Source organism: Pan troglodytes, chromosome 20 (assembly GCF_028858775.2).
Source record: "Pan troglodytes isolate AG18354 chromosome 20, NHGRI_mPanTro3-v2.0_pri, whole genome shotgun sequence".
Classification (NCBI taxonomy): Eukaryota; Metazoa; Chordata; class Mammalia; order Primates; family Hominidae; genus Pan; species Pan troglodytes.
The window spans coordinates 56,312,595-56,328,231 of NC_072418.2; the positions used below are offsets into that span (position 1 = coordinate 56,312,595).

The following is a 15,637-nucleotide window of genomic DNA, read 5'->3' on the forward strand; positions in this document are numbered from 1 at the left end:
TCCTCCTTCAGGTCTAGGCTCAGAGTTGTCTCCCATGCCCTCCCACCCCCATCTGAAGTTCCCTCTGCCCATCAGTCTCTATCACGTTACTCAGGTTCTATTATCTCTGCATCAATCACATCAGAAACGCTTTTTTTTTTGAGAGACAGAATCTCACTCTGTTGCCCAGGCTGTGAGTGCAATCTTGTGATCTTGGCTCACTGCAACCTCTGTTTCCTGGGTTCAAGTGATTCTTGTGCCTCAGCCTCCCAAGTAGCTGAGAGTACAGGTGTGTGCCACCACACCCAGCTAATTATTGTATTTTTATTTTTATTTTATTTTATTTCATTTTTGAGTCTCACATTGTCACCCAGGCTGGAGTGCAGTGGCATGATCTTGGCTCAGTGCAACTGCCACCTCCTGGGTTCAAGTGATTCTCCTGCCTCAGCCTCCTGAGTAGCTGGGATTACAGACACCCACCAAGCCCAGTTGCTTTTTATATTTTTAGTAGACATGGGGTTTCACCATGTTGGCCAGGCTGGTCTCTGACTTCTGACCTCAAGTAACGCACCCTCCTTGGCCTTCCAGAGTGCTAGTATTACAGGCACGAGCCACTGTGCCCAGCTCAATTTTTGTATTTTTAGTAGGGACAGGGTTTCACCATGTTGGCCAGGCTGGTCTCGAACTCCTGAGCTCAAGCGATCCTCACACCTCAGCCTCCTAAGTAACTGGGACCACAGACACACAGACTTGCACAACCATGCCTGGCTAAGTTTTTGTATTTTTGGTAGAGATGGGGTTTCACCATGTTGCCCAGGCTGGTCTCAAACCTGAGCTCAAGAGATCTACGCACCTCGGCCTCCCAGAGTGCTGGGATGACAGGCATGAGCCACCGCACCCAGCTCTGCATGAGGTTTGGTCAGGCCTGGGTCTGTGCCCTAAAGGGGAGCTCATCCCACCCCAGCTCCCCACTGCTGCAGCGTGTGTGTGGGCTTCTCCCGGAGGGGAGTGGGAGTTTCCCTGTAGGAGTTTATTGTCCCTGGTGTGGTCGGCAGCATAGGGGACCGTATGTCCTCAGGATGAGGTCTCCTTTGTATGTGTTGTTGTGTTACAGGGAGGGGATGTGTTGATTCTGAGCAATAAACAACATATTTTTAACATTCAGGATTGACTTCTAAAGACTCTTGGTACGTGAGGAAGAAACCTGGAAGAGGAAAGCAAAGGAGTCAGGGATGGCTCTTCCTCAGGTGAGATGATATTCTCGGTGGATTGTTCTGTCTCCTTCCTTTCAGAAACGCTGGGCCTTGGAGTTGGGAATCTTCTCTGAGTCTGAAGCATCCTGCCTGACAGGTTTGCTCGCACTCACCCATGCCTTCCTCATTCCCTCTTATCTTGCTTAGATTCCATCTCCCATGATCCAGTGACATGAACTTGGGAAGAGGCTGCACTGGGCATGGTCCTGGGAAGGGCTCACACCCAGACATGGATGGAGACGGGGTGAGGGTCCCGTGGTGTCAGTGCTGTTGTGCAGCAGGGATTGTTCAGTGGCCACATGTGGATGCTCTCTCAGCTCTCTGTGGACTAGGATTAGAGCAGCTGCCAATGGAAGTCACATATTCATGTGCACAAAATACGTGGTAAATTCTAGAAAAGGCAACCAATATGGGGAAATGTTTTCTGCCTGATTTTATAATACATTTTTAGTTTTTTGAGTGAGTTACTGTGTTTCTGACTCCAAAAATCTTAGTAATTAGAATGGAAAGTTCATACAGACTTGAATGATAGAAGATGTTTTATCCCATCATTATTTTAAGAATAGGAAATCAACCTGAATAATAGCAGGAGATTCATTCAACCATTCTTAGCACATTAAAGCTCATGGAGACTGTGGGGTTACTGTGGAGAGGCTTGTGAAACAGGTGTTGTCATTAAACATGGTTATAATTTGTATTGTCATTATTATTAAATTATGATAATATTATTGTATTTTAAATATATGAAGTCTTGGTCTGTCGCCTAGGCTGAAGTGCAGTGGCATGATCTTGGCTCACGGGAACCTCCACCTTCCAGGTTCAAGTGATTCTCCTGCCTCAGCCTCCCAAGTAGCTGGGATTATAAGCACGCGTCACCCCGCCCAGCTAATTTTGTTGTATTTTTATTAGTGACAGGTATCACCATGTTGGCCAGGCTGGTCTCGAACTGCTGATCTCAGGTGATCTGCCCACCTCAGTCTCCCAGAGAGCTGGGATTACAGGTGCGAGGCACCGTGCCCAGCCCCACCAATTATTATTAAATACATATTTTTATATTTAACCATCACGTGATGTATATATTTGTTTTGTGGTAAAACTCCAAGCAAAGCTGCAGCTTAGACTTTTTGCTATAAAGCATCTCCTTTCCCTGTCACGTCCTCCAGCCTCACTGGGGAGCCGCTACTGTCAGTTCGGTGTCAGGTGTCAGAGCAAGTCTCGTTCACGTGTATTTCTGCATCACTATGAGACTTAAAAAAAATTCTGCTGTAAATTAAAAAATATATACTTTTTTGCAAAAATTAGCTGAGCACACCTGCAATACTACAGATATCTGAAGATTCCTCCAGGTCAGGCAGTTGAAAGGGTGATTGCTTCCCCTAGGATGGGGCATTTCCTGTTTTCTTAGATCTGAGAGGATTCCACCCTGCCCCCAACTGCCAACGTGTCCTTTTCCAGCAAGATAAGATCCCTCTTCAGTTCAACAAAACTTGCTACTTTTTATATTTGTAAAAACTTTATATACACACTCACATATACAATATACACACACATATACATCTCCATACATATACACACACACAAATGTATATATTTTGAACAACTTTTACAGTTTGAAAACTGAGGAAAATGATAACCCTTTGTATTAACATCTAGTTTTTTGTGAGTCTCTGTAGGTTTCATTATTTTGTTGACATATATACATATATGTCATGACATGTATACACATACACACACACAATGGATTTTCATACTTTGAGAAATCTAGTTTTCATGTATTTTCTTTTATTTTAAGACTGGGTCTCACTGTATTGCCCAGGCTGCAGCACAGTGGCGTGATCTTAGCTCACTGCAACCTCCACCCTCAGGCTCAAACCATCCTCCTACCACAGGCTCCCAAGTAGCTGGAACCACAGGTGCCATGCCAGGCTAATTTTTATGTGTTTTTTTTTGTTTTCGTTTGTTTGTTTGTTTGTTTGTTTGTTTGTTTTGAGATGGAGTCTCTTGCCGAGGCCGGAGTGCAGTGGTGCAATTTTGGATCATTGCAACCTCTGCCTCCTGGGATCAAGGAGTTCTGCTGCATCAGCCTCCCGGGTAGCTGGGATAACAGGCATGTGCCACCATACCCAGCCGGATTTTAGTTTCTGATCTTTCACTGTGGACGTTGTCATCTCTGAAGGCATCACCCATACTCTGTCTCATCTAGATACTGAATGTCACTTGCTGTGTCAATAAAAGTTTCTGGGCCAGGCGCGGTGGACCATGCGTGTAATTCCAGCACTTTGAGAGGCTGAGGCAGGCAGATCACAAGGTCAGAAGTTTGAGGCCAATATTGTGAAACCCCATTTCTACTAAAAATACAAAAATTAACTGGCCATGGTTGTGCGTGCCTGTAATATCAGCTACTCAGGAGGCTAAGGCAGGAGAATCGCTTGATCCTGGGAGGTGGAGGTTGCAGTGAGTGGAGACTGTGCCATTGCACTCCAGCCTGGGCAGCAGAGTGAGACTCCACCTCAAAAAAAAAAAAAAAAGCATAATAAAACACGACTGGGAAGACAAAATGTGGTGATAAATCCCTTACTCGGATTTGTCAGAACATTCACTGCAATTAAATCCTTGCTTTCCCCTCTCGTCTTCTCATTTTCTGTAAAGATAAGAACTCCCATAACAATTTCCTTAAAATGTGTTTTCATTTCAGGGTCTATTGACATTCAGGGACGTGGCCATAGAATTCTCTCAGGAGGAGTGGAAATGCCTGGACCCTGCTCAGAGGACTCTATACAGAGACGTGATGTTGGAGAATTATAGGAACCTGGTCTCCCTGGGTGAGGATAACTTCCCTCCAGAAGTGGGGATGTGTCCTTTCGTATCTTTGTATTTTCTCTTTTTTTAGATAGAGTATCTCTCTGTCCCCAAGGGTGGGGTGCAATGGTGTGATCATGGCTCACTGCAATCTTGAATTCCTGGGCTCAAGAGATTGTCCCACCTCAGCCTCCCCCGGTAGCTGGTACAGGTGCATGCAACCATGTCGGGCTACTTTTTTAGTTTTTTTTTTTAGAGAACGTTCTTGCTGCATTGTTGAAGTTGGTCTTGATCTCCAAGGCTCAAGAGATCCTCCTCAGCCTCCTGAGTAACTGGGATTACGGGCACCAACCCCCATAACTAATTATTGGCTTTTATTTTTAAAATTTTTGCATATGTATGTCCTTAAGGCCAATATGAGTCTTCTGTAGAAAACATGTAGTTGGTTCCTGTTGATTCAGCCAGTCTTTGCCTTCTGAGTGCAGAGTTAAATATTTACATTTGAAGTATTACTGATGGAGAAGACCTTACCGTTGCGTTTCTGTTACATATTATCTGTATTTCTTGTAGGTTTTTTTTGTTCTTCATTTCTCATTTACTACTTTTTGTGTTTAATAGCTTTTTTGTGTAGACATGCTTTGACTCCCTTCTTATTTACTTTTTTTTTGTTTGTTTATGATGGAGTCTCACTCTGTCGCCAAGGCTACAGTTCAGTGGTGCGATCTTGGGTCACCGCAACTGGCTCTGCCTCTCCAGCTCAACTGATCCTTGTGCCCCAGTGGCTCATGCCTGTAATCCCAGCACTTAGAGAGGCCAAGGCAGGCAAATCACCTGAGGTCAGGAGTTCAAAACCAGTCTGGCTAACATGGCAAAACTCCATCTCTACTAAAAATACAAAAATTAGCCGGACACTGTGGTGGGCATCTGTAAGCCCTGCTACTCAAGAGGCTAATGCAGGAGAGTCGCTTGAACCCGGGAGGTGAAGGTTGCAGTGAGCTGAGACTGTGCCATGCACTCCAGCCTGGGCAACAGAACAAGACTCTGTCTCAAAAAAAAAAAAAAAAAAAAAATTCCATAACCTGCAAAAACTACTCTTTCTCCACCAGAACTCTTTATTTATGTCAGAATTATTTGTGTATGTTGCATTTTCATCAACATACATGTATATTGTGTTTTCATGCTTTTTTCTTTTAAATAATAGAAAAAAAGTTGAATTATGAAGAAAAGGTACACTTATAACAGTTTCTGTATCTGTCCTTTTATTTGCCTATTCATTTATATATTTATTTGTTGATGAGATGAAGTTTTGTTCTTGTCGCCCATGCTGGAGTGCAATGGCACAATCTTGGGTCACTCCAACCTCCAACTCCCAGGTTCAAGTGATTCTCCTGCCTCAGTTTCCCGAGTAGCTGGGATTACAGGCATGTGCCACCATGCCTGGCTAATTTTGTGTTTTAATAGACACAGGGTTTCTCCTTTTTTGTCTGGCCAATCTCAAACTCCTGCCCTCAGGTGATCCATCAACCTCAGCCTCCAAAACTGCTGCGATTACAGGTGTGAACCACCGCGCCCTGCCTATCTGTCTTTTAATTTACCTTTACTGGAGAACTTTATATATATTTGTGGGTTGGAGTGACTCTTTAGACTTCTTTCATTTCTTTTTTTTCTTTTTCTTTTTTTTTTTTTTTTTTGAGACGGAGTCTTGGTCTGTTGTCCAGGCTGGAGTGCAGTGGCATGACCTTGGCTAACTGCAACCTCTGCTTACTGGGTTCAAATGATTTTCCTGCCTCAGTCCCCCAAGTAGATGGGACTACAGGCACGTGTCACCACACCCGGCTAATTTTTTGTATTTTTTTTTTTTTTTGTAGAGGTGGGGCAGGGTTTCATGGTGTTAGCCAGGATGGTCTCGATCTGACCTCGTGATCCTCCTGCCTCAGCTTCCCAAAGTGCTGGGATTACAGAGATAAACCACCATGTCCAGCTGGCCCTAAAGTTTTAAAAACATGTTATTGCTATTAGATGGCTTCAAGTATTGAAAGATTTATAGTACGGGCTCTAACCTTCCTTTGTTTAATAAGATTTTTAAGCCTTCAGTGATGTTGATCATGAGATGCTCCCTTTCATGTCTCAGTCATTTCACTGTCCTGTCAGAAATAGCTTAGACTGGCCAGCTGAGGTGGGTCATGCCTCTAATCCCAGCAGTTTGGGATGCCGAGGTGGGCGAATCACTTGAAGTCAGGAGTTTGAGACCAGTCTGGCCAACATGGTGAAACCTCAAATCTACTAAATACAAAAAAATTGGCCAGGTATAGTGGCTCACACCTGTAATCCCAGCACTTTGGGAGGCCAAGATGGGCAGATCACCTGAGTTCAGGAGTTTGAGACCAGCCTGGCCAACATGGTGAAACCCCGTCTCTACTAAAAATACAAAAATTAGTTGGGCATGGTGGCACACGGCTGTTATCCCAAGTACTCAACAGGCTGAGGCAGGACAATCTATTGAACCTGGGAGGTGGAGGTTGTAGTGAGCCAAGATTGCCCCACTGCACTCCAGTCCAGGCGACAAAGTAAGACTCTGGGCTGAGGAGGGAGAATCTCTTGAGGCAGGAGAATCGTGCCACTACACTCCAGTCTGGGTGATAGAGCATGACTCGGTCTCAAAAACAAACAAACAAAAAGAAATAAACTGGGAGCCTTCAGACACAGAAAATTATTTCTCATGCATTTGGAAAGTGGGAAATCCAAGAGCAAGGTGCCAGCCAAATTGGTTCCTGGTGAGAGCCTTCTTCGTGGTTTAGCCCAGCCATCTTCCTGCCGTGTCCTGACATGGGGGAAAGAGGAACAGGAAACGAGCTCTTTAATATCTCTTTTTATGAAAGCACTAGTCCTATTCATGAGTAGTCAACACCCATAACCAAATTCTCTCAAAGGCCCCATCTGCAGAACATCCTATTAGAGAAAAAGAACTCTGAACATGGCGTTTGGCCAATAAGAACATTCAGACCAGGGAGGCTGCATCATATTTTTTGTTTTTATTGTGCAACTTGTTATATACAATGTTTTCTCTGATCTCAGTTTATACATTTTCCCAGTGCACATTCTATGTTTTGTATTTTATGCTAGTGAGCTAGATACATAGGGCAATGTATATATATATATATATATATATATATATATATATATATATAATTGCTGTATTGCCTGGCTGTTTCATAAATGTAGTTGTGACATCATAATTGCACCCTCTGACACTGTTAGTCAATTCTTTTTTTTTTTTTTTTTTTTTTTTTTGAGATGAAGTCTCACCCTTTCACTCAGGCTGGAGGGCAATGGTGCAATCTTGGCTCACTACAACCTTTGCCTACCAGGTTCCAATGATTCTCCTGCCTCAGCCTCCCAAGTAGCTGAGATTACAGGTGCACACCACCACGCCCAGCTAATTTTTTTGTATTTTTAGTAGAGTTAAGGATTCACCATGTTGGCCAGGCTACTCTCGAAATCCTGACCTCATGATCTGCCCGCCTCGGCCTGCCAAAGTGCTGGGATTACAGGCGTGAGCCACCGCGCCCAGCCGTTAGTCAATTCTTATTCCTTATAATGCTGTGTATATTTTTGACCTCATAAATCAGCAGGTAGTGATCTTAACATGTATTTCAGTTCTTATATTGTGTTCTGGTGGTAAATAGAAGTTGTGGCTTTTTTCTTAACAGGAAATTGTTTAGAATTCTGCAGGTTGTATAAATGTACTTGTTATTTGCTTGCTAGTTTTATGAGTTACAATATTTTACTAACTAATTTTTATGATTGTACGTAAGGCTTTTCGGTATGTGGTATGCAATATAACTGACACAGTCCACTAGTTAATGTCATTTTTTTTGAGACAGAGTTTCACTGTTGTTGCCCAGGCTGGAGTGCAATGGCGTGATCTTGGCTCGCTGCAACCTCTGCATCCTGGGTTCAAGTGATTCTCCTGCCTCAGCCTTCCCGAGTAGCTGGGATTACAGGCATGAGCCACCACACCCGGCTAATTTTGTATTGTTAGTAGAGATGGGGTTTCTCCATGTTTGTCAGGCTGGTCTCGAACTCCTGACCTCAGGTGATCCGCCTGCCTTGGCCTCCCAAATTGCTAGGATTACAGGCATGAGCCACCGTGTCTGGCATTAATGTCACATTAACTAGAGCACTGTGGCTCGTGCCTGCAGTCCCAGGACTTTGGGAAGCTGAGGCGGGTGGATCATTGAGGTCAAAAGTTCGACCCCAGCCTGGCCAACATGGTGAAACCCTCTATCTACTAAAAATACAAAAATTAGCCAAGCATGCTGGCATGTGCCTATTATCCCAGGTACTCAGGAGGCTGAGGCAAGAGAATGGCTTGAACCCAAAAGGTGGAGGTTGCAGTGAGCCAAGATTGGGCCATTGCACTCCAGCCTGTTGTGACAAAGTGAAACTTCATCTCGAAAATAAAAATTACAAAAATTTTTAAAAGAATGTCATAACGTGCCTTTTCTGCATAGGTATAGGTAATTTTATGACAGTTATTCAGAAAAATATTGTATTAACTTTTATTTTGAGATAAAGTCTCACTTTGTCACCCAGGCTGAAGTACAGTGTTGCAATCTCAGCTCACTGCAACCTCTGCCTCTTGGGTTCAAGCGATTCTTGTGCCTCAGCCTCCTGAGTAGCTGGGACTACAGACGTAGGCCACCACGCCTGGCTAAATTTTGTAATCTTTTCTTACCTTTTCAGTGCTATGATTGTTTGACAATACAGAATTTCCATTGATTTTGGTTATCCTTACATGAGCTTGTTGTGGATTATTTACCAATATGGTATATCAAGTGGTCCTTTAGCATTTATTTGTATACAGTAAATATGCTGTAAATATGAAGAATATATACTTTTCATTGGTGTGACGGTGATATGTTTTTTGCAAACTGTTAGACACTTTACAGTCACAGTGGAAAAATACTCCTTACTTTAGGCTTATACACATTTGTGCACTGTCAGTGTTTTGTCGTGATATTGGAAAAAGGGTTCCGTAGAGATGATTTGAAGCACATGTAATCGCCCTTTATCTAATAAAGAATCTTACGCTTCTGTGTTCCTAAACTTTGAAGATCATGTTGGGGAAGTTTAAAATGAGTATTTTTTGTGTGTCACATTTACACATTTCAGTATTATTTACCATCTGTACTGAACTGGAAACCTATTGGTGTTTATATTTTGTAGATATCTCTTCCAAATGCATGATGAAGGAGGTCTTGTCAACTGCACAAGGCAATAGAGAAGTGATCCACACAGGGACATTGCAAAGACATGAAAGTCATCACACTGGAGACTTTCGCTTTCAGGAAATTGATAAAGATATTCATAACTTAGAGTTTCAGTGGCAAGAAGATGAAAGAAATAGCCATGAAGCACCCATGACAGAAATCAGAAAGTTGACTGGTAGTGCAGACCGATATGATCAAAGGCATGCTGGAAACAAGCCTATTAAAGATCAGCTTGGATCAAGCTTTCATTCGCATCTGCCTGAACTCCACATGTTTCAGACCCAAGGGAAAATTGGTAATCAAGTGGAGAAGTCTATCAACAACGCTTCCTCAATTTCAACAGCCCAAAGAATTTGTTGTAGGCCCAAAACCCATATTTCTAATAACTATGGGAATAATTTCCGGAATTCTTCGTTACTCACACAAAAACGGGAGGTATACATGAGAGAAAAGTCTTTCCAATGTAATGAGAGTGGCAAAGCCTTTAATTATAGCTCACTCTCAAGGAAACATCAAATAATCCATTTAGGAGAGAAACAATATAAATGTGATGTATGTGGCAAGGTCTTTAATCGGAAGCGAAACCTAGTGTGCCATCGTAGATGTCACACTGGGGAGAAACCTTACAGGTGTAATGAGTGTGGCAAGACCTTCAGTCAGACGTATTCCCTTACATGCCATCGTAGACTTCATACTGGAGAGAAACCTTACAAGTGTGAAGAATGTGACAAAGCTTTCAGTTTCAAATCAAACCTTAAAAGACATAGGAGAATTCATGCTGGAGAAAAACCGTACAAGTGTAATGACTGTGGCAAGACCTTTAGTCAGACGTCATCCCTTACATGCCATCGTAGACTTCATACTGGAGAGAAACCTTTCAAGTGTAATGAGTGTGGCAAGACCTTTAGTCGGAAGTCATCCCTTACATGCCATCATAGACTTCATACGGGAGAGAAACCTTATAAGTGTAATGAATGTGGCAAGACCTTTAGCCAGGAGTTAACCCTTAAATGCCATCGTAGACTTCATACCGGAGAGAAGCCTTACAAGTGTAATGAATGTGGCAAGGTTTTTAATAAAAAGGCAAACCTTGCACGTCATCATAGACTTCATAGTGGAGAGAAACCCTTCAAGTGTACTGAGTGTGTCAAGACGTTCAGTCGAAATTCAGCCCTTGTAATTCATAAGGCTATTCATATTGGAGAGAAACGTTACAAGTGTAATGAGTGTGGCAAGACGTTCAGTCGAATTTCAGCCCTCGTAATTCATACGGCAATTCATACTGGAGAGAAACCTTACAAGTGTAATGAATGTGGCAAGGGTTTTAATCGAAAAGCACACCTTGCATGTCATCATAGACTTCATACTGGAGAGAAACCTTACAAGTGTAATGAATGTGGCAAGGTTTTTAATCGAAAAACACACCTTGCACATCATCATAGACTTCATACTGGAGATAAACCTTACAAGTGTAATGAATGTGGCAAGGTTTTTAATCAAAAAGCACACCTTGCACGTCACCATAGACTTCATACTGGAGAGAAACCTTACAAGTGTAATGAATGTGGCAAGGTTTTTAATCAAAAAGCAAACCTTGCACGTCATCATAGACTTCATACTGGAGAGAAACCTTACAAGTTTAATGAGTGTGGCAAAGTTTTTAATTGAAAAGCAAAGCTTGCACATCATCATACAATTCATACTGGAAAGAAACAAGTGCAATGAGTGTGGCAAGACCTTCTGTCACAATTCAGTCCTTGTAATTCATAAGAATTCATACTGGAGAGAAACCTTACAAGTGTAATGAACGTTGCAAAATTTTTAATCAACAAGCACACCTTCCACGTCATCACAGACTTCATAGTGGAGAGAAACCTTAGAAATGTGAAGCATGTGACAAAGTTTACAGTCACAAATCAAGCCTCAAAAGACAGGAGAATTCATACTGGAGAGAGAGCTTACAAAGGTGAAGAATATCACAGAGTTTTCAGTCACAAGTCAAACCTTGAAAGACATAAAATAATTCATACTGCAGAGAAACCATAAAATTGTAAGAGTTCGTGACAAGGCTTTCGGGCATGATTCACACCTGGCACAACATCCTAGAATTTATACTGGAGAGAAACCTTACAAGTGTAATGAGTGTGGCAAAGCCTTAATGAGCAGTCAACACTTACTCACCATCAGGCAATCCATGGTGAAGGAAACTTGACTAATGTAATGATTGTCACCAAGTCTTCAGTAACGCTACAACCATTGCAAATCATTGGAGAATCCATAAGGAAGAGAGATCATACAAGTGTAATAATCGGCAAATTTTTCAGACATCGTCCATACCTTGCAGTTCATTGGCGAACTCATGCTGGAGAGAAACCTTATAAATGTCATGATTGAGGCAAGGTCTTCAGTCAAGCTTCATCCTCTTTTACAAATGTTCTTGAGGATCAGTTGGATCCTCACAGAGCACCTTGCCCAGCAGTCAGTAAGTTCTCAATAAATGTAAGCATATCTGTAAGGAGATGTGGAGAACAGTGTGAATGTGCATTCATTGCTATCCAGCAATTTGCAATTTTTCCCTCAAAAATCCCAGTTGTTTTCTTTTTTTTCTTTTTTTTTAATGGGTCAAGTAAATTTCTTTTTTTATTATTATTATTATACTTTAAGTTTTAGGGTACATGTGCACATTGTGCAGGTTAGTTACATATGTATACATGTGACATGCTGGTGCACTGCACCCACTAACTCGTCATCTAGCATTAGGTATATCTCCCAAAGCTATCCCTCCCCCCTTCCCCCACCCCACAACAGGCCCCAGAGTGTGATGTTCCCCTTCCTGTGTCCATGTGATCTCATTGTTCAATTCCCACCTATGAGTGAGAATATGCGGTGTTTGGTTTTTTGTTCTTCAGATAGTTTACTGAGAATGATGATTTCCAATTTCATACAGGAGAGAAACCTCACATGTGTGATGATTGTGGCAAAGCCTTTACTTCACGTTCACACCTCCTTAGACATCAGAGAATGCACACTGGACGGAAATCTTACAAATGTCATCAGTGTGGCAAGGTTTTCAGTCTGACTTCACTCCTTGCAGAATATCAGAAAATTCATTTTGAGATAATTGTTCCAAATGCAATGAGTAGAGCAAACTATCAAGCAGTAATTGACATTAAAGTGTTTATGTTAAGAGGATTGGGCCAGGTACAGTGTCTCACACCTGTAATCCCAGCACTTTGGGAGGCCAAGGCGCGTAGATCACTTGAGGTCAGGAGTTTCAGATCAGTCTGGCCAACAAACATGAGCCACTTTTCCCAGTTTGCTTTTTGTTCTTTAACAAAAACTGAGAGAGATTTTTATGGGTATCGTGTTTAATCTAAATCACATTGGGTTATATAATCATTTAACAATATTAATTTTTCCAAACCATCAATATGGGTTATATGTCTGTATATGTTTTTAATGATATTGATCTATATTTGTAGATTTCAAGGTACAAACTTGTCACCTTTTTACTTTTATTTCTATTTCTCTAAGTTCTCTAGCAAATGGAAGTGTTTTTAAATTTTCTTTTAAAATTGTTTATTGTTACAAACTTCTCACCTTTTTACTTTTATTCCTAAGTATTTCTTACTTTAAGTTCTCTAGCAAATGGAAGTGTTTTTAAATTTTCTTTTAAAATTGTTTATTGTTAATGTATGGAAATTCAACTAATTTTTGGTGCTGATATTGTACTGTGCAGATACACTGAATCTGTTTATTACTTCCAGTAGTATTTTGGTTGAGTCTTTGTGATTTTCTACACAGAAGATCATGTCATCTACAAACAAATATAATTTTACTTCTTTCTTTCTGATTTGGATGGGTTTGATTTCTTTTGCTATTTCATTGCTCTGGCTAGGACAGCCAGTATTTATTGAATAGAAGGGGTGAGAGCATTCTTCCATCACGTGAGATCCTACAGGAAAATCATTCCATGTTCCCTGCTTCGTTATCTACTCGTTGGTCATTTCATGGATGGTCTTTCTATTGTTGAGGTAAATTTCCTTTTCTATCTATTTTGTTTAGGATTTCTATGATGACTGGATTTTGAATTTTGTGAAATACTTTTTCTCCATCTATTGAGATGATGTGGTTTTCATCTTTCATTCTGTTCAAGTGGCATATCACATTGATTTGCTTGAATATGTTGAACCATCCTTGCATCCCAGAAATAAGTGGCACTTGAATATCTACAATCCTTTTTATATCCTCTTGAATACAGCTTTTTAGTACAAGGGGTCTTCAAGAAGTTCATGGAAAAATACGTATTTTGCATATTATGAGAAAATTGTGTATGAATTTCCCAGTTTTTGCACCAAAATAAACTGGTACAAATCTGTTATGTCTGAACAGGCCCTAGTTTGAGGCACCCAGAAGGATAAGACATGAGTTTTAAAAGAGACTCTATCTGCCGGGTGCAGTGACTCATGCCTGTAATCCCAGCACTTTGTGAGGCCAAGGTGGGTGGATCACCTGAGATCCAGAGTTCGAGACCAGCCTCACCAACATGGAGAAACAGCATCTCTACTAAAAATACAAAATTAGCCAGGCATGGTGGCACATGCCTGTAATCCCAGCTACTCTGGAGGCTGAGGCAGGAGAATGGCTTGAACCCGGGAGGCAGAGATTGCTGTGAGCCGAGATTGCACCATTGCACTCCAGCCTGGTCAACAAGAGCGAAACTCCGTCTCAAAAAAAAAAAAAAAAAGAAAAGAAAAGAGACTCTATCAAAGCAATATAAATCCTGCTAAAATTGAAACAAAAAGAAGCATCAAATTTACAATGAGACCAGATGCAGTGGCTCAGGCCTGTAATCCCAGCACTTTCAGAGGCCAAGACAGGTGGGTCATGTGAGCCCAGGTATTCAAGACAAGCCTGGGCAACATGGTGAAACCCCCTTGTCTACAAAAAATACAAAAATTAGTTGGGCACGGTAGCACATGCATGCAGGGCCAGCTGCTGTGGAGTCTGCGGTAGGAGGATAGCTCGAGCCTGGGAGGTTGAGGCTGCAGTGAGCTATGATCATGCCACTGCATTCCAGCATGGGTGATGGAGTGAGATACCGGCTCAAAAAAAAAATACTTCTGGTAAAGTTTGGGTAGAGGAATAATGAAATCATTGATGCTTTATGAAAAGGTTATGGAGATGATGCCCAAAAGAAATAAACAGTTTGTAAATGGATAACTTAGTTTGAGTTGGGACAAGACAATGTTGAAGGTGATGCATGGAGTGGCAGGCACACCATCCACATCAGTTTTTTTGTTTGTTTTTGTTTTTGTTTTTTTTTTTTTTTTTTTTGAGATGGAGTCTCGCTCTGTCTCCCAGGCTGGAATGCAGTGGCGCGATCTCGGCTCACTGCAACCTCTGCCTCCCAGGTTCAAGTGATTCTCCTGTCTCTGCCTCCTTAGTAGCTGGGACTACAGGCGCGTGCCACCACATCGGCTAATTTTTGTATTTTTAGTAAGACGGGGTTTCACCATGTTGGCAAGGCTGGTCTTGAACTCCTGACCTCACGATCTGCCCACCTCAGCCTCCCAAAGTGTGGAGATTACAGGCATGAGCCACCATGCCCCTTCCACATCAGTTTTACAAAAAAATTTATCTTGTTTGTGCCACAATGAAGAGGACTGACAGGTAACAGCAGAAACAATAGTCAGGAGTTCGAGAACAGGCTGATTAACATGGTGAAACCCCGTCTCTACTAAAAATACAAAAATTAGGTGGGTGTGGTGGCGGGTGCTTGTAATCCCAGTTACTCAGGAGGCTGAGGCTGCATTATCGCTTTAACCTGGGAGGCGGAGGTTGCAGTGAGCCAAGATGGGGGCAACAAGAGCAAAACTTTGTCTCAAAAAAAATAAATAAATAAAAAATAAAATATGTCAAGCCCCTTCTCTTCCTGTCTCCTCTCGTGGTGTGTACTTGACTCCCCTTCTCGCCAGATCTTCTCACAGGACTTTCAGATTTAAGCAATTCCTGGCCAAGAAACAAAAGCAAAAATCGTTCCATTCCCCAGTGGATTCAGATCAAAACTGGTAATAAAATCAGGTACAATTCCAGAAGGAGACATTGGAGAAGAATGAAGCTGGGTCTATAAGGAATTGCACGTGAGATGGCACACATATTTATGCTGTGTGAGCATCATAATCACGTTACCATATCAAGCCGAAAATGTCACCACTATCTGGACAGTTGGACATGTTTTATTGGGAATATATTTTTTCTCTCTGAATCTGCTATGAACACGTCAGTTGGGTGGGTTCAGTAATATGTGAGACTTTCTTTTCAAAATAAAAA

The 15,637-nt window shown here is 41.8% G+C and overlaps 1 protein-coding gene across 4 annotated transcripts in view; it reads left to right on the forward strand.

Annotated features, from left to right (window-relative positions):
- Nucleotides 1-13,157, forward strand: part of LOC104003432 (zinc finger protein 813) — a 28,078-nt gene extending 14,921 nt beyond the window's left edge. For 2 of the 4 annotated variants that reach the window (XR_010153958.1, XR_010153957.1), the window contains 4 exons: nt 1,145-1,226; nt 3,928-4,054; nt 9,261-11,737; nt 12,227-13,157. Coding sequence is in view for 2 of the 4 variants with exons in the window: in XM_063802259.1 (XP_063658329.1) it covers nt 1,212-1,226; nt 3,928-4,054; nt 9,261-10,972 (1,854 nt within the window). In the remaining 2 variants the exon portion in view is untranslated. Of the gene's footprint in view, nt 1-1,144; nt 1,227-3,927; nt 4,055-9,260 lie in introns of all 4 variants that reach the window. The other 2 variants (XM_063802259.1, XM_063802258.1) reach the window with 1 other exon arrangement.
- Nucleotides 13,158-15,637: the final 2,480 nt, after the last annotated feature.